This window comes from Telopea speciosissima, chromosome 7 (assembly GCF_018873765.1).
Source record: "Telopea speciosissima isolate NSW1024214 ecotype Mountain lineage chromosome 7, Tspe_v1, whole genome shotgun sequence".
NCBI lineage: Eukaryota > Viridiplantae > Streptophyta > Magnoliopsida > Proteales > Proteaceae > Telopea > Telopea speciosissima.
Window position 1 is genome coordinate 5,760,245 of NC_057922.1, and position 19,191 is coordinate 5,779,435.

General features: G+C 37.2%; 1 protein-coding gene across 1 annotated transcript; it reads left to right on the forward strand.

Moving 5' to 3' along the window:
- The first annotated feature begins 460 nt into the window (after positions 1-460).
- On the forward strand, positions 461-17,921 carry LOC122669662 (protein GIGANTEA). Its single transcript, XM_043866482.1, has 14 exons — positions 461-747; positions 2,262-2,333; positions 2,473-2,527; positions 2,653-2,795; positions 3,029-3,303; positions 8,764-8,822; positions 9,997-10,237; positions 10,377-10,530; positions 13,310-13,519; positions 13,706-15,250; positions 16,273-16,341; positions 16,515-16,733; positions 17,143-17,235; positions 17,347-17,921. The coding sequence occupies exons 1-14, from the start codon at positions 661-663 to the stop codon at positions 17,644-17,646; spliced, it is 3,522 nt and encodes a 1,173-aa protein (XP_043722417.1). The 5' UTR covers positions 461-660; the 3' UTR covers positions 17,647-17,921.
- Positions 17,922-19,191: the final 1,270 nt, after the last annotated feature.

Consider the following 19,191-nt stretch of genomic DNA (forward strand, 5'->3'; position numbering starts at 1 on the left):
TTCTGTTTGTGTTCGAGCTGGTTCCACTGATTCATATATCTAAAAGTTCCGGTTTGCATGAATGCCAGTTTTAAGCAGTGAAGATGTTTTTTGTTTTCTTTTAATTTTATTTGCTTTTCTGCTCTCATTTTTTTTTTTCTTCATTTTAGTTCTGGCTTGATTTGTTAGAGTCTTCAGTATTTTTCTTGGATTGTTGAAGCTTTCTTTCCCTCTCCTTTTTCCTTTTCATCCCCTTTTTGATTTTGAGAATAAGGAGTCCCAGATATTAAAATTTATCTTGTTTTTGTTGAATTTAATCTAAGCTTTAACCGCTTTGTTTCTCTTTTTTTTTTTTTTTTTTTGTGGGGGGTTGCCTTGTGCTTTTTTTTGTGTAGGAATTTTGTGCTGAGAATTTTCTTTTGTATACTTTCTTCGTCGGTTCAGATAATTTTAAGATGGCAGTAATAAGAACTGTAGGACTAACAGACGGAAGTTCATCTATACTTCAGAGTGATTCTCCAGTCGTAAATTATTTTTTTCAAAGAGGTGGAGAGGTTCTCTGCTTCGAACGTCAGATATCATGACTCTTGATTGATCACTGCCGGAGACTATAGCGTGCTTTGGTTCTTTAGCGTTGATACTTATTATAAGCGTAGAGATTTTTCTCTCATAGAAATTACTATGGTGATCACAAGCGAAAGTTGGATCGATCATCTTCAGTTCTCCTCGTTGTTCTGGCCCTTGCCCCAAGATGCTCAACAGCGGCAGGTTTTTGCTGAACCATCCATATTCTTTTTTCTTCCATTTAGCCATATTAACTTCAATCTGTTGATGGAGGAGTTATTAGTTGTTGTTTGTTTTCTCCTTGGTTTATTGCTAGCTTCAACTGATGAAATAGGTACGACGTCAATTATTCAGATCTTACTGATATTTAGCCAGGGAAATTCAAGTTTACTAAGGATTTCATTACATCTTAAGTGAAAGCTACATTATGTTCATGGAATAGAATCAACTAAATAAACAATACATGTTGTATTTTGTCGTATACGGAAAGGTTTCATATGATTTCTGTATTTCCCATGAATATTGAAGCTTGCTTGGTGATAAATAATGGAGCTAGGACTTGTGAATAAATGAAAAAGGAGGGAACTGTGTCCCTAGAACACTATCAAAGTAAAGACAACAGAGTTTAGAGCAGAGGTAGAGATATGATGCCATTCTCTGGAGCCATTCTTTTGTCACGAGTCATTGGTAGCTACAATGTGTAGGTCAAATAAAATGTCCAGTGTGGATCTGTGACACTTTCTCTCTTAGCTTTCTTGAACTTCTTATGAACTCAATACTTGAGCTTGTTTGTGAGGAGGCATGGAACCTTCTCTTGCTTGATCTCATTCTTGAGGTCATTTGAATCCTTGTCTTTTCTATTTGATATTTTGAGGCTTTATCCTTGTCTTTCATTTTTATTTTTCTTGGAGCCCATGACCTTAGATAGATTGAAATGGGAAACTTGATTTGCCTAGTGGACCCCGAGAATTAAGGATGAAGCTTAGTGATTTGGGCTGATTTTTCTTTTTAAATAGTCTGAGAATGTATATTAACAATCACGTGTATTCCTGAAAATTTTATGATATTATTCAGCAATTGCACCTCACACCAGGAGAGGGGGAGTGGAGAGGAGCTTTCCTGCCATGATTGGTGTGGCATGGGAGATTCCCCTCACATGAGCGGCATGGGAAACCCTCTCCCTCAGGTAACAGTGTATCATTTGATCTGAGGCTTGCTTGGATGGCAGTTGCATAGCCTTTTTGATGAAAGGAAAACTGGTGGTTGGACAGTTTTGAAAGAAATTCTATAAAAGATGAGACAATTTACTTTTAGGGTTGAGGTTCTCTGGTCAGCGGAGCAAAAAGGCAGTCCATCAGATTCTTGGGTAGGGGCATTTCAAGCACTACAAACAAAGGGGGGGGGGATTTATGACCCTTGATTACTCCTGACCTCCTCTGCTCTGCAGAGTAGAAAAACTTTTGCCTAATCTATCATTTCCATTTACTGAAATTTCTCACTAATAGAATTTTAAGGTATAACTTCAACCATATGGATATCAGTTGTAGTGGCCCTTATATATGTCATTTACTTGGCGAAGTTAAAATATGCATGTGCTTTATAATATTTTATTTTAATGTGCTGGCTAAGTTTTGAATGCTGATCGTCTTTTTCAAATTGCTAATTTTTGCTCATCTCTTCTACTTGATTGACACACATGCATCTGACATTTCATTTAGGTTCAAATTACTGCTTATGTTGATTATTTTGGTCAATTCACATCAGAAAGGTTTCCTGAAGACATTGCCGAGGTATGTTGTTACTGCCATCATCTGTTTTGTGTTGGATGGCTAATATTGATCTGATTTATAGTTATTGTAAAGTTCAAAGATTGTTATATGAAAGGCTCCCATGAGAAGTTTTTAACTGCTAAAATTCTCCCTTTGACAGATAATCCAGAGTCATTATCCATCCAAGGAAAAATGCCTTCTTGATGATGTTTTGGGTATTAGAACCTTCTTCTGATATCCCACAATACCAGATTATTCATATGAATTGAAATTCCTTTTTTTTTTTTCAAATTGTTGCTAGGGGAAGCATAATAACCTTTCAAATTTTGCCTTTTTGCAGCAATGTTTGTGCTCCATCATCCAGAACATGGGCATGCTGTTGTCCATCCAATTATTTCCTGTATAATTGATGGTACATTGGTGTACGACAAGCATAGTCCTCTATTTAGTTCTTTCATTTCTTTGATGTGCCCAAGCAGTGAGGTATGGAACTACCAGAACAAAGAAAGTTTAATAATTTCTTACCAAGATTTGATTCTGATAATATTGTGTGGGCTTTATTGTTCTGTAATTGAAACTTACTCTCTGGGAGTTGCAAGTTTATGCTTTATATCCCAGTGTTGTGATCTCTCTCTCTCCCCCTCTCTCTTGCATAAAGCGCATATAGTTAATAGTGAAGAACAAGCATTTATCCATAACACATTCTTGAATTACAGAATGGATATTCTGAACAATGGGCTCTGGCATGTGGAGAAATTTTACGGGTATTAACTCACTATAATCGGCCAATTTACAAAGTTGAAAATCAGAACAGTGAAGCAGAGAGAAGCAGTAGTGGCAGCCATGCCACGACAAGTAACTCTTCTGGGAGGGAAGCCTCTTATTCATCTTTGCAGCAACATGAGAAAAAACCTATCCGGCCGTTGTCTCCCTGGATTGCTGATATATTGCTTGCTGCACCTCTGGGTATTAGAAGTGATTATTTCCGTTGGTAAGTGAATGTATAGTTTTTATTATTATTATTATTATTATTATTATGAACTATGGTGTGGTCATGTATTTTAAATCTATTATGTAGTGAATGTTGTATTTCTGTAATGATACATAAGTTGCAATTTGCTATTTGAACCTGTTGGTTAAAAAAACATCATACTGTCATACATGTGCAAGATAGATCAAAACAAGGTGCAGGGTTCCTGCTTCAACGAGTGCGGGGAAATTTGTGGTCCACACAGTTATATTTGTCACGTGGTAGACCAAGGTCCCCTGCTCACATATCAAGTTTCAGACCAAACAGTCTTTGTCAAGCGGGGGAATAAAAAGCATGGACTACCTAGAAGGTGTATGGATTACTGAGGGGATGTTGAAATTCCTACAATATTCAGTTTGTTAAGAAGCTGGTTTCTAACCAATGGTGCAATGGGATTTGAGTTTCCTGAACAATTATGTAGGTTCTCTGAAGAGAAAAAGGAAAAAGAAATGATTCTATGATAAGAAACACCATATATGACACATCTATTGATGCACCTGTATTCTATTTTTGTTTTCCTAGTGCTACAACTGAGTATACTTAAGTGAAGAAACATGCTTATTGCATATGCAAATTTATGCGAGTACATCTTTTGTTATCATGAAAAAGGAATCTATTTAATCATGATTTTTTTTGATGATTTTTAGGCATAAATAAAACTTAAGGGATCATTTGATAATGTTTTTTAAAACTGTCATCCTGTTTTAGAAACAAAAAACAGAGTATGGGTTCTATCAATTCAATTTGACATTCCAAATTGGCACAATTTGTGTCTCTTTTAGTCCACATCGTCCAAATCAAGCAGCCTAGTCAACCAGCTCAATTTAAGGGAGAAATAGTAAGTTCGAGTCCTACTATGTTGTACTGCCAGATGTTCTGTTCTTCTTTTAGTTCCAAATTGAGTCAGTTAGGATTGTTTTGGTGCGATGAGGTGCTCCTACGATTTTCAGATAGAAAGAAGAAGATTTGAATAGTTTCTAAAACTCTTTGCACTTCTCTGTTTCCACCAAATTTGAAACACTTTGCACTTCCCCCCTTCCCACCAAATTTAAAGAACCCTGTTGCAGCAAGCCTAATGGATTCTTTTTCTACTGGGAAACTGGTCTATTTGGGGCATTTTTTCCTACATAAGTTTTGGAATTTTGATTGAAATGTGTCTAAATATGCAAAATATTTCAGTTTCCCTGGACCTCAAAAAGGAATCACATTGGACTATACAAAAATTATGATATTTCATTGATTTAGCTACATGAAATTATTGAAAAAATGAATTTTCAGTTGAAATAATTGAAATGTTACAGTCCTCTATATAAAATATCAAATTTCAAGTTGAAATGATCAAAATTGGGAAAATGAGCCAAAATTGCTAGAATGCTTCATATTTGTTCAAGAACTTAAAATTTTTTGGAGATTCAAACATCTCTCAAACTCATCTGAACTCTCCTGACAATATTGGAAGTAGATTCAAGGATCTCTCCACACATTTGTGTTGAAATTTCAAGAAAGCAGTAAGTCCCTAAAATACATCTTCTTGGTTAAATTTTTTTTTTTCTAGATTTGAGTAATGCTTGAAACTTTGAATGCTTCCATGATGAGATTCAGATCATACTGAGAAAATTTGTTGGTGTTAACCCAACTTTCTTGAAACCCATCATCTAAAAAAAAAAATTAGGTTGAATTGGCTCTGTGATGCAGATAAGTCACCTATAGATCTTATTTTATTGGAAATAAGCCTTGGGTTGGGTTATATAGGTGTTGGACCTTTGATCCCATGGGTTTTCTTTGTAATAGGCCACTTTAATGGGCCTAAAATATGGATAGATAGTAGGAAACGAGATTTACTTTATTAGTTAAGTTAGAGTATTGTTTTGAGTCAATTTCTGTCATTATTATAGTTTCTTAGTCAGTTTATGTTACCTTATTAGTTAAGGCTTATTAGTTAAGGATTGTGTTAGGCCTTTCTTTTTTAGTATTTGAGTCTGTTTTTGAGTCTTCTACATAAGTTTGTAAGGGGCTACAGCCCTTGTACACGAATTTGATTAATGAGATTGAGAAAAAAAAAACATAGCTTTGTGCTCTGTGAGAGAGTATGGTGAGATGACATTGGTGAGCCGTGGGTGAGAGACCCGAGACTGAGAGAGACTACCCTATCTTCTTCTTTCGCTTCTTCGATTTCTTGTTTCTTTATTCTATTGTTCTGAAATTTCCTACAAATCTTAGAACTGATTGAAGTATTTACTGTTGCTGGACCTAAAGGATCCTCTTGTGGACTGGTTATCACATGTGACTGGTCTACATTACTTTGTTAGACTCATATAATTATGTTAACCACATTAGGCTCTGTTTGCTCATGAAAATGTATAGACGTTAGTATGAATAACTTACTTGATGTTAGCATGTTAATTATGTGCACAATAACTTTTATGGTGAAAGGGGGTGGGAGGGGAGGGAACTTGTGTTATATTAGGGTCCCAAACCAAAATCGGATTTGGGTATTTTTTAAACATCTAATACATCTGTATTTATGCTTAAATAAGCATCCCCTGAGGTTTAGTGAAAAGTTCAAAGTATTTCCCAAAATTTCCCTCGTTTCTCTTTATTTTCCAAAATTTTACCAACTTTCAACCAGATTTCAGCCATTTCGAGGAAATATTTCAATTTCGATGTGGGTCAAAATGATCTATCTTGTTGAAATCTCAAACCTTGGTCCTGTGGAAGATTAGAAACAGATTTAGTGAATAATCAATCAGGATTGAGAGAGAGTTGTAGAAGGTTTGTTAGCAGCTATCTTGCTGCCAGAACAGAGCACCATTAGTTACTATTATGTACCTAGTCGTCTGTTTTAATAGTGATATCACACAAACCACACACCAATCCCAAAAGGTTAACCGACTTTTAGGACCGTAGAATGGCGGATATAAATAACACACACAACACTCACACAACCGATGTGTGACTAAACCCACGCACCCAAAGCACACAGCATAACATTTTTTTTTGATAGTGATATCACACAAACCACACACCAATCCCAAAAGGTTTACCGACTATGTACTTAGTCTTCTTTGGTTGTTTGAGTCTAACACTTTGTTTCATAATTAGTTTTATGCAATAGAATTCTAGAAATTAGAAAGAGGGATCTGGTTTTCATCTAACTTTTTTCCTCTTTGCTCGATTACTGGTATTTAATGTTGTCTGCTACACTTCCTTTACCTTCTTTTCTGTTACAAATGTTACAATGCCTCTCTGGCTGATAAACTTGTACCCACTGCTGATTCATATAAATAACTTATCTTGGATTCTCAATAAATTGTCGAAATTCCAACATCTAGGTTCTGCCAAAAAAAAGTGCACTTCACGGAATTCATGGAAATAGCCCACCCATCTTTCTGTCCTCGCTTCAAGGCAAGCTAAGTACTTTCAATGTGGAAGAACTTTTCACAGAAAGCATTTATATCTCCCTCCAAACTTAAAAGTATTTACTTCCCCAGCCGACAACTGGAAGAAGTCCATCAACTGCATGTCTAGATCAGATGCTTATGGTTTAAAGGTGTTCAGGAAGCGTCCTATAGAGGATATGGCTTCACCCTATTTATCTCTAAGTATGACAGCTTGATGTTGAAAATCATCCCTGTAGGCACCTTGTCTTTACTTTGTCTAACAGTCTATTGACCTCCGCTGTTATCACATGCTACTTGGCTTTGGTGTTGGTCCAGACATGTTCTTTATTGTCTATGCTAGTGCAGAGTCCGTACCCCTTCTCTCATTGTTCATAGTCTCTCTGTAATGGAGATCAGATTTCTGGACGTCTAGTACTGGGATCTGTCCCTGCTAAGGGTTTCAACTTCAGAAAAATAAAAGCAGAAGATGACTTATGTTTCTACCAAAGTGGAAAATAGAAGGACGATCATGATCTTTTTTTTTTTGTGTGTGTGTAAAAGATAAATAGAATAAAATCCTAGCAAGAGAGGTTATCGGTGCCTCTTATTCCACAGAGCAAGATAAGATTGGGAGGTCAGACATGTTGCAGACTTCATGGTACACTAAAAACTTCTGATAGTTTAATGGCTTCATTATTTCAGTGCAAATAAATCTTAGCTGTCCTCATTATCCACTAAGCATTTTGATCAATATATGACCTCTTTAATTCTTTCTAGAAAAAAAAATCAGTTTTTCCTTAGAATTTCCCTTTTTATTGCATAATCAACTTGCCAGTCTTAAAACTTGTGCAAAATGCATGAATTTTTCTTAATTCATGCATTTGTGACTGAATTTCTTGATTTCTAAATAATTAGAAAAGAAAAAGTAGATTTGGTGCTTACCTTGTGTTGAGCTCAGAAACACCAAAAATTTTGTGTTTAGATTTTAATCCTCCACAATCCCTTAATATATATATATATATATTGATTGATTTAGAATGGTTTAAATCATTTAGAAATGCCATTTCTCAATTTTTGTGGAAAATTGTTTCACTTAAAAGGCTATCAGTCAAAATGGGAAAGTTGGTAATCAAATTAATTCCTATAGTCAAAATGGTGTGAGTTACATAAGGGGGAAAAAATTGTATAGTTTAGGGGCTCTTGGCCACTTCGACAGAAACAGGCATTCTGCTAAGAAAAAAAGATACACATGAAATGTTCAAAATTCCCAGTAATATGTTGAGTTACACTTCCAAAGTGCGTATAATTACAATTTCTCCGTCGAAGGAAATAGAAAAATTTGACTCAAAATTTTCTTGAGGGAATTTTGATTTCATTAGTTTAGTTGGGATAAGGCTATGTTGTTGTTGGGTTTAGCTTGCTCACTCACTTCTTGTTCTGTTTTTTGGCTGTCTCTAGGCTTCATACCTTGTGGTTTCTATATGTAATTTGGCTTCATTCTGTGTGATACATGAAATGGCAATGCTCTACTTGTACTAAAATCTTCTTATAATATTTATGTGTTTGAAAACAATTTTAGAGTTTTATCCCTTATCACTTAAGATGATATCCGCTCATTTGTGATGAAGCAATTTAGTGTCTTTCTGGTTTCACCTTTAATTTTAAGTTTTTGTTTTGTTTTGTTTTGTTTATTTTTTTTGGTACGTCATGATTTAATTAGTCCAGTTAGTTTCTTTGGTAGTAAATTTATGGATTTGCAATCTCTTTTGTACGGAAAAGACTTGGGATTTAGATGTATGTAAGTAAAGGTAATCAATTTCTTATTGGATATCTTTTTCTTAATTTGGAAACAGCCTCTCCTGTGAAGCAGGGGGTAAGGCTGTGTACATTTGCCCCTCCCAGAGCCTGCAGTAGCAGGAACCTTGTGCACTGGGATGCATATCTTTTTCTTGATTAATTTTGTCGATCTGAATTTCAGGAAAGAGTTTTAGGGTAAGATCCTCTACTTAACAAGCTAATAAAGCCTTCTGCCCTTTAACAGGTGTGGTGGGGTCATGGGTAAATATGCAGCTGGAGGAGAACTGAAACCACCTACAACTGGTTAGTGAAGTATCTCTTTTGTCACTAGTGATGTAATATGGCATGCAAATCTGGCTAGTGTTAATTTTTTTTCGCACTTTCTCAATTTGGCAGATATTTTATTTTATATTTTTCTTCCAAAAGGTCTTGATCTGCAGAATGTTTTGCAGAACTTACATTCCAGTAACCCCTTAAAATGGATTAAAGATTGAGTAGTAAGTAGAACTTAATGCTCTGAGCTCATGTAAATGCGGTTTGTACTATTCACTCGGTATCTCTTTAAGTTACCAGACCTTATGAAAATTTAGAAAATTTTCACTGAAAATCTGTTTGTCGGAGAAAGTATTTTCCAAACATGAAAATGTGTTGAATTCATTTGCATCTGTGACCACCTGGATCATTTCAATGTCTGTGTCACATATGATAAAGAAGTAGTTCCATGGTGCCGGAATCCCTTTTTGTGTCTACTATTCTGAGATATATGCCATGTTTACCACCTGGCCACTATTTACTACTGCTTCTGTGTAATCTCTGCTCCAGTGGTGCATGTTTTTCAGGACTTTGTGAAATATAATATATCCTTTTTTTATTATGAGTCTATAATCTCAAATTTACAGTTGCTTTATGGAGTCAATGCCATTGCATGATACTAAATACAAGTATCTCAAGTGGTCATAGTTTTTTTTTGGTAGTTGTGTTGTGAAATGGTGTCCCCTAGGTGTTTGTTGAAGGTTCATGAAGAAATTTCTGAGATTGAACAGTCTTCCTCTTATGTATCAACCTGCAAGTTTAACAGCTGAAGTGGGATCCTCAGTTGGGCTCCCCTGGGTAACTGACATTTATAACCTCAAACTTGATATAACTACTTTGCATGGCCTCACTGAAATTCTACATTACTGATAGAAAGACAGTTGGTTTGATTGATGGTACAATGGAGCGAATAATGTTGGATTTCTTTCTTATAGTAACTATTTCAGTTATTTTTTGTTAGTCCATTCCAAGAATTTGGCATAACTTTAAGTAAAGGCCAAAGCTATTTTGTGACTGCTTCGAATCTTAAGCTTCTCCATGTTTTTATGCGTGGATAAATTTACACTTCTTGAACATTGTCTATAAGAATTGTTCTATATTTTAAGTTTTAAAAATTAAAGGGTAAACCAGGGCTCACTTGTGACTTACTTATTTTTGTGATTAGCTTCTGGGCGTGGATCTGGGAAGCATCCCCAGCTTCTGCCATCGACTCCCAGATGGGCTGTTGCTAATGGTGCTGCTGTTATACTAAGTGTATGCGATGAGGAAGTTGCACGGTATGAGACTCCCACTCTAACTGCTGCTGCTGTACCTGCACTTTTGCTTCCTCCTCCAACAACAGCTTTAGATGAGCATCTAGTTGCTGGGTTGCCAGCTCTTGAGCCATATGCACGCTTATTTCATCGGTGAATATATGTACCTTCTGTTAACGATTTACTTGGGTAGTTTGGATTCTCTCTTCTTCCTTTTCTACTTGATACCTTCCATTTGCTTTCACTGAGCTTCCTTGGAAAATATTCATGTAGTTTCTTTCTTTGTTTTTAGATATTATGCCATTGCCACTCCAAGTGCCACCCAAAGACTTCTACTTGGACTTCTTGAAGCTCCACCATCATGGGCTCCAGATGCACTTGATGCTGCTGTGCAGCTTGTGGAACTGCTCCGAGCAGCCGAAGATTATGCATCTGGTGGCATGAGGGTAAGTAGTATCCCAAGGCTTACGATATTTATTTTCTCCACCATTTTGGTCATACCTTTGTTTGTAGGTTCTGCACTAGAATTTGAATATATTTTGAACTCAGGTCTATCATCAAATTGAAGAATTAGTTTATTGACCATTTTTTCAGCCAATTTAGGCAGTATTCTTGGTCTCTCTCAATGACATTTAGCATATGCCTCTGGGATAGGTGGGTAGGTGGGGATGTTTTGTGTGTATTGTGTGTGTGGAAACATTGAATAACTGATTTTAATTCTTAAAGCTTTGTATGTTTTAATATGTATAATTTACAGCTTCATAACCATTATTTTTTGGGAAAATTACACTGCCACCCCCTGAGGTTTGTATTAAATACAGAGCGACCCCCTGTATTTTGAAAATATAAACCCAGCACCCCCGAGTTTAAGGTACTTGTTACACTCAGCCCCCATCCGTTAGAGAATTTCCGTTAGTTGCTGATGTGTTGGCCATTTATGCCTTAAAATGAAAAATATACCCTTAATGGGGTGTGAGCTTACCATTTTGCCCTTAGGGAAGTCCAAACTTCACACCCCCTTCCCCTTCTCCTTCCCTTCCCCTGCTACTCGAACTTACCTGCGACAGAGAGGCCGCAACAGGAAGGCACAAGGGTCGCATTTGGGCGCAGCGGCTATAGGAGGCGGTGATCAGGGGTTGCGTTTGAGTGCAATATCAGAGGGATCTATCGGGTAGATCCCAATTAATTTTAGAATCTTCAATTCTGAAAAATCATTAGAAGCAGAGTATCACCCAGCAGAATGGGAGAAAACCAACTAGGAAAATCTGAAGCTCTGATTGGATCCAAAATTTTAGATTGAATGGCCTTACCATGAGTGAACAAACCCTCAAAAGGGAATCAAAAACTTCTGGCTGGATGTCAACTAACTTGATGTCGATCTGCCAGAAAAAAATTTCCAGAATATTAATGTCGCAAGCTCTAATATCGATGAATCTCAACTCCAATTGATAAATAACCCCATCAAAGGCATGGCAAGCATAGTAGACACAAAGGGGCTATATTTACAGATGACTAAAGAAGACATTCTTTTTTCCCCGAAGAGAAGAAGACTAAGTTCATTTCACAAAGAAAGTAACCAAAGATTCAAAATTATTTACAGATGACTAAGAAGACATTCATTTTCCCCCCACTTCTCTTTTTACTTCTTCCTACTCAAACCTGTAGGGAAACTCAGAAAAAAAAAAAAAAAAGGAAAAATGAAACTATGCCAAGAATCACAAATAATTGTTCAGATCAAGCTCTTTAGCAAGAACAAATCCTTCTCCTAAGAACAGGAATGGCAGATTTTTGCTGAAAGTTAGAAACTTCCACACTAGAGGAACCAAAAAACACAGGTGGAATCTGCAAACAAGCAATCTATATTAAGGTTAAAACCCAGCAGTGCCATGACGAAAATGTAAGAAGGGGAACATCATTCCAAGCAAGCAAAAGAAACCCAGGTGGGGATTCCTTTAAAGCGCACATAGAACTGTAATTCTTTTGGTCTCGGAGTGACGAATGGCATTTCATTTTGGCTTATGGATGCAAATTTGCACATGGAACTGTAATTCTTTTGGTCTCCTGTTTGGTGAATTCGACTGCTGGGAACTTCACCACTCAAGACCTAACAAATCATGGAAGAAGCTGGAGCTGCTGGGTTGGCCGGAATGGCGGCGATGAAATCAACGACGGCAGCAAAGGAGGAGAACAAGCCAGAGAATAGGGAATTGAATAGGTTTATGGTTTATAATCTTAGAAGAGGGCAAAGTTGACATTTCCCATTGAGTATTAATTAACAGGATATTAGAAGAGGGTAAAGTTGGCATTTTACATTGTATTATTTAACACCGTCCACTCAAGGGGTGCGGCAGTATATTTTCAAAACACAGGGGGTCGCTCTGTATTTAGTATAAACCTCAGGGTGTGGCAGTGTAATTTTCCCTTATTTTGTTTATTTTTTTCTTTAGAGATAAAACCTTGATCCCTTGTATTTTAAAAACTTTCTTTTCTTAGAGGCATCTGCAAATCATACCCTTACAGCATTTCCCCCATAATCTGTCATTCTGTTGTCACACAAAAACTAAGATGACTACTTATGGTACTTCTTATCTTGGCCACCACAGTTTTGGTAATGATCTGTGATTGTCTTGTCATCACTGCCAAGGTTTTAAATTGGTTCAAGTTTTGGAATATGGGTCTTGGGACAAAATGAAATATTTCAAAATTCCTACTTCCAACCAAAATCTTGATTAGATGAATTTTATGAATATGTTATTGAAAACATAATTTTGTTAAATTTCATTGTAAAATTCTTGAAATCTTTTATGAAATTCTATGATTTTAATATTATAAGTTGAAATACTGATAAACATGAATGAAAAATAGACAACAATGACGTAAAGCAATAATAAATAATTATAATAATTATTTTTATTGTTGTTATGATTTCTATTAGTAATAATATTGTGAAGGAAACACTTATTCTTTGAAATTAATATATTTGTCATTTTAGCTGGTTGTCAACATAAACTCTGAAAAATCATTGTTTTGAGGGGTGGCACAGTGGAAGAGCATTCATGTAGGGGAACCAAATTGATTTAATAGAACTGCATATTGTTTTCATCATTTAGGTGCGCATCTTTCTTTTTCCCCCTTGGGAGATAAAAGTGAAACTCCCACTGAACTTAACCGATCAGCACATTGCATTCCTGTCAATCTTTAATTGTTGTTGCTTTCTTAATGCAGCTTCCAAGGAACTGGATGCATTTACATTTCTTGCGGGCAATTGGGACTGCAATGTCCATGAGAACAGGTATTGCTGCAGATGCTGCTGCAGCTTTACTTTTTCGAGTACTTTCGCAGCCTGCGCTGCTATTTCCTCCTTCAAGGCAAGCTGAAGGAGTTGAAGTTCAACATGAATCTCTGGGTGGTTATATTTCATTCCACAGAAAGCAGGTGACAGGAATTTTTGACCTGCATCTTACTCGTCTTGTATTGATGCCATTTACTGAATTTATGGTTACTTTGTTTAGTTCAATTACTTGAACAGAATAACTTGTCGCATGATTTACTTTCGAGGTTTTCTTAGCAAGTTAAAGTTTCTGTAACTAACGACTATTTTAAAATGTGATATATGGCCAGATAGAAGTTCCTGCTGCTGAAGCAACTATTGAGGCCACTGCCGAAGGGGTTGCATCAATGTTTTGTGACCATGGCCCAGAAGTAGAATGGAGAATTTGTACAATCTGGGAAGCTGCTTATGGCTTGATTCCCTTAAGTTCATCAGCTGTTGATCTACCTGAAATCATAGTGGCAACACCACTGCAGCCTCCTGTTTTGTCATGGAGCCTGTACTTACCACTCCTTAAGGTCTTAGAGTATCTTCCTCGAGGAAGTCCATCTGAAGCATGTCTCATGAGGATATTTGTTGCTACAGTGGAAGAAATTCTTCGGCGAACATTTCCACCTCAATCCTCAAAAGAACTAATAAGAAAATCAACATATATTTTTGAAGTTGGGTACACATCCAAGAACCTTGCAGTGGCTGAGCTCCGTACAATGGTCCATTCATTGTTCTTAGAATCATGTGCCTCTATTGAGCTTGCGTCGCGCCTGTTGTTTGTTGTGTTAACTGTGTGTGTCAGTCATGAAGCCCAGCCCAATGGGAGCAAGAAACCCAGAGGAAGTGATACTTATCCTCCTAATGAAGTTGCTGAGGACTGGCAGTTATTAAATGAGAAGCAAAGGGACATGAGAACTAGGAAAGTAAAAAAGCAGGGACCTGTCGCAGCTTTTGATTCTTATGTTCTGGCTGCTGTTTGTGCTTTGTCCTGTGAACTTCAGTTGGTCCCATTAATTTCAAAGATTGGCAAAAGTTCAGATTGTAAGGAGCTATTAACTGCATCCAAGCCTATGAAAGTAAATGGATCTCCAAATGATTTTCGAAATGGTATTGGTGCTGCCATTTACCATACACGTAGGATATTAGGAATTTTAGAGGCACTTTTTTCATTGAAACCATCTTCTGTTGGCACATCATGGAGTTACAGTTCCAATGAGATAGTAGCTGCAGCAATGGTTGCTGCTCATGTGTCTGAACTATTTAGACGGTCAAAAGCCTGCATGAATGCTTTATCTATCTTGATGCGATGCAAATGGGATAATGAAATTTTCACTAGGGCCTCTTCACTCTATAACCTCATTGACATCCATGGTAAAACTGTTGCTTCCATTGTCCACAAAGCAGAACCACTAGAAGCTCAGTTGGTGCAAGCACCATTATGGAAAGAAGCCCCTGTATGTTTGTCTACTAAAAATCAAGGAAATTGTTCAAACACTAACTGCTTTGGACCAGAGCGCTCCTCGTGTGTAGGTAATAATGGCCCCATGTCTTCCAAAACTTTCCTTAAATGTGAGAAAGCATCGCTCTCAATTGATGCTACAGAAAATAACTTGGGGAAATGTATAGCAAGTTTATCAATGGATGCTTCAGAGTTGGCCAATTTCCTGACAATGGACAGGCACATAGGATTTAATTGCAGTGCACGAGTTCTTCTACGCACTGTACTTTCAGAGAAACAGGAGTTATGCTTCTCAGTTGTTTCACTTCTGTGGCACAAGTTGATTGCATCACCAGAAACACAGCTGAGTGCTGAGAGCACTTCTGCCCAACAGGGGTGGAGACAGGTACTTTGTTTTGCACCTCCTTTGTCATAATTATTTGTAGAAGTACTTCAAATTTGTTTAGTTTTCACTTGAACCATATTTGATGCATCTGAATACAAACACCTGAAACACATAGCATGTATACATGTACGCGTACATGGGAATTACAATTTATTGTCCAGAGGAAAATACCACTTTGATGTTGATTGAGAAAGTACTGTATATGTCAACATGAATTTTTCTTTTGTGTGTAGTTAGATATAAAAAGCTGCAGCTTTATACATTCATAGCTGTTAGGGCATAAAAGTGAAATCTATACTCGACCTTATGTTAGAATAGCTCCAAGTCTCTGGCATGGAAGATATTGCTCATAGTTGGTCACTCCGAATTGCTTTCTTATTTAGCATAAGCAAATTGTTCTTCTCAAGCATCTTGACTGCAGTCCTGTAGAAATTTTATCCCCCTAGATGTGGAAGTCTTTTGGAGATTTAAAATGACTTTAAAGTTTGTTTATTAATTTTCCAGTCAATTCGAGTGACTTTTGATGTTTGCTCTCGTCTTATAGACCTGAATGTATGTCAGAATTTTCAAAAGGGCTGTTAATTTCACTATTGTGAGGCCTGCAGTCACTTGGAAACTGTAAAATAAGTTTGGTATCAATCTATGCATGTATTAAGGACCGAATACGTGGATATGTATTTGAAAGCTTCTTAAAAAATTGGCATCACATCAACTGGTTTTCCTGGAATTAATAGAACTACACTTGCACTGAATTTCTCTGCAAAGTCGAGGTCCCCCCAATCAGAATTAGTCCAGCACATAAGAATGCAAATATCAATTTGCTAGCCACTTGCTATGAAAGAGAGATAAGACACATAATTTAATTGAATATGTTATCAAATGAAACACCATGTCATTTATTGTTAATGAAGTATATTAGAAATATAATGAACTCTCTCTGAGATGGTAACCTCCCTTTACTCTTTCCTTCTTTCTTTTTTTGGTCCTTTTCTTTGACTGACCAACTTTTGCATCATTTGCAGGTAGTTGATGCATTATGTAATGTTGTTTCAGCATCTCCAACAAAAGCATCAACTGCTATTGTTCTTCAGGTCCTAGTTTTGCTAAACTTTGTGGATTTTCGCCTCACTTTCATGTGCATGCAATGCAGGCTGGTGCACAAACACACACACACAACAAACATACTTTTGGTTATTTTTAATAAATACACATGTTCCTACCACTCATCTGTTTACTCACTTTAGTGACTGTTTGTCCATGTCAGGCGGAGAGGGAATTGCAACCTTGGATTGCTAGCAATGATGAGCATGGTCAAAAGATGTGGGGAATTAACCAGAGAATACTAACACTAATTGTGGAGCTTATGAGAAATTATGATATCCCAGAATCATTAGTAATTCTGGCGAGTGCTTCTGATCTTCTTCTACGTGCCACTAATGGAATGCTTGTCGATGGGGAAGCATGCACTTTACCACAGCTAGAGGTAATACTGAAAGAAAATAAAAAATCATCTTTTTCCTCTTTACAAATATAAGGTCCAAACATTGTGCTCAGAGCTTTTCTAGTTATGTCATAGATCTCCATATGAAGTGATAACATTGTGCATGTCAATTCTTCTCGTGAAAAAAACATCTCAATCTGCATTCTTCTTGGTGCTTAGTGTTTTTGTATCATCTCAACACTATCTCCTAGAAACCTGTCAATCTCATTTTGATTGATGGCTAATGATGTTAAAAATCACCTTTCTAATCCAGTTATTTGAACGGTCCATTTGTCTGTGGTTAACTGAAAATACTTTTCAGTTAGATTCTGGATGTGCTTAAACAGCTTACAGATGACATGTTTACAATAGCTACTTCTGAGACTGTTTCCATCTATACAAAAATGAGCAGCTCCTGGAGGCAACAGCTAGAGCAATTAGGCTTGTGCTTGAATGGGGAGAATCCTGGTTGGCAGTCACAGTTGGCCTTTCAAACCTACTGAAGGTAACCTTCCTCCACCCCCTACTCCTTCCTGATACTTGTTACAATTGGGTCCATGTCAAGGCTAAGTTATAATATTTTTCAATGTGATTCAATTGATGGAAATGCATGCAGTGCCGTCTACCAGCTACTGTCCGCTGCCTTTCTCATCCAAGTGCTCATGTCCGCGCTCTTAGTACATCAGTCCTGCGTGATGTATTGCTTATCCCTTCAATTGATTCAAATGCTAAGCAAGAAGACGTACAGGACATACAAGATCCGCACTACCAGTACTTGAGTTCGGGCCTCATCGACTGGCATGCCGACATTGAAAAGTGTTTAACATGGGATGCTTGTAGCCGGATTGCGTCTGGAATGACAATCAGCTTTCTTGATTTTGCTGCAATGGAGTTGGGCTGTACCATTTCCCTTTGAGATTAACCAAAGGCTTATCAAGACCAGCCATTGCCAAATTTATCACACAGGATCAGGCCCTGCTAATTGTATTACAATAGTTTCTAATCCATTAGCATCCGACCACCAATGTAACGTAAACTTTAGTATCAGTCATCAGTGAACTGAATTTTGGGGTCTTATGTTCACATGGACAGAAGCCAGCTGCCAGAGTGACATTTCCTATCCATTTATAATCCTTCATATGAGAAGATGGTATATGTACAGCAATGGGGAAGATGGGGCTGTATGATATAATATTGATTAGTTTTTGTTTTGATGGTGTTATTTTTTCCAGACTTGATCCTACTCCCATGTCTTGGAGATGGGTTGCCAGTCTTCCAGTATCATTGCTCTTGGGCTTGATTATTGTCACTGATTACATGATTCTTTGGTGCTGGTCTTTGGGCACTATTTACAGTTAACTTGAGGCAGTGTCTGTCTCTCTTTCTCAGACTGGTCTCGTTATACACATCCTCTTTTGTAGCAGCTGAGAATTTGGTTTAATAATGCACTAGCAGCGTGAATTTCTACACGCCATAGCAAATTTAAATGTTGGTTTGAATTGATGAGTAAGGATGAATCTTATAGGAGAACACGTTCAGTGGTAGTAATGCAAGAGAGCACATAAAAAGAACTTGCATGCTGGATTTCAATGGTGGACTCTCTCTCTCTCTCTCTCTCTATCTTACAAGTAGACACCTATTTTCAGTGTTTTTGGAGAAAGTTTCTTTTCACCCACATCGAAGAGAATCAAGGGTCATAAATCTCTTATCCTCCCTACTGTATGAAGTTTGAAGCTGTCGGTAGAGACCCATCCAACAGCATTAAAAGAGATAGTTGAAAGCAAATTAAATGTTCTCTCTTTCGGGGGATAACATTGAGAAACTTTATTAAGAACAACGTGAATTACACATGAATGAAATTGAACTTAACTCTTGGATACATGGATTGGAATTTGGCCAGATTGTTGTGCACATTACCAACAACACCTTCCTTGCCAGGGAGTCAGCTACATTATTAACCTCCCTTGGAACATATGAAAACGAACAAGAAGTAAAATAGGATGACAAATGGAGAATATCATCCAGTACAGGTTTTACTTCCAATGATGGGTAACGTTACCCACCTTGGAGATAAGACACCAAATCTCTATGATCCGTCTCTACTAGCAAATGCTCATATCCTTTAGAAATACCTTCTAACTATGCCGAACGAATAGACATGGTTTCATCGAAAAGTACTGATGTGAATGACCATGGCATAAAAACAGCATGAAGAGAAGCCCCTGCAGAATTCCTAAATGTAAATCCAAGGCCACCGTTGGCTGCTACTTGGCAGAAGCTAGCATCACAATTCACTTTGATATACCATTGAGGTGGTGGAGTCCATTTTGAATCGCGTGAGAGTGCATTGCAATCCAAAACATAATTTGAAGTGGAAGTTGGTAACATATTACCATTTAGGAATTTTCGATGAGCAGTAGTAGTCACATGAATTATTTCCTCAAGCCAACAATTTTTCCGC

Coding starts and splice junctions, on each gene's coding strand:
- LOC122669662 (XM_043866482.1), top strand. CDS start 661: ATGGTGATCACAAGCGAAAGTTGGATCGATCATCTTCAGTTCTCCTCG. Junction 10,531..13,309: donor ATGCATCTGGTGGCATGAGG/GTAAGTAGTATC, acceptor TTCTTAATGCAG/CTTCCAAGGAACTGGATGCA. Junction 17,236..17,346: donor GCCTTTCAAACCTACTGAAG/GTAACCTTCCTC, acceptor AAATGCATGCAG/TGCCGTCTACCAGCTACTGT.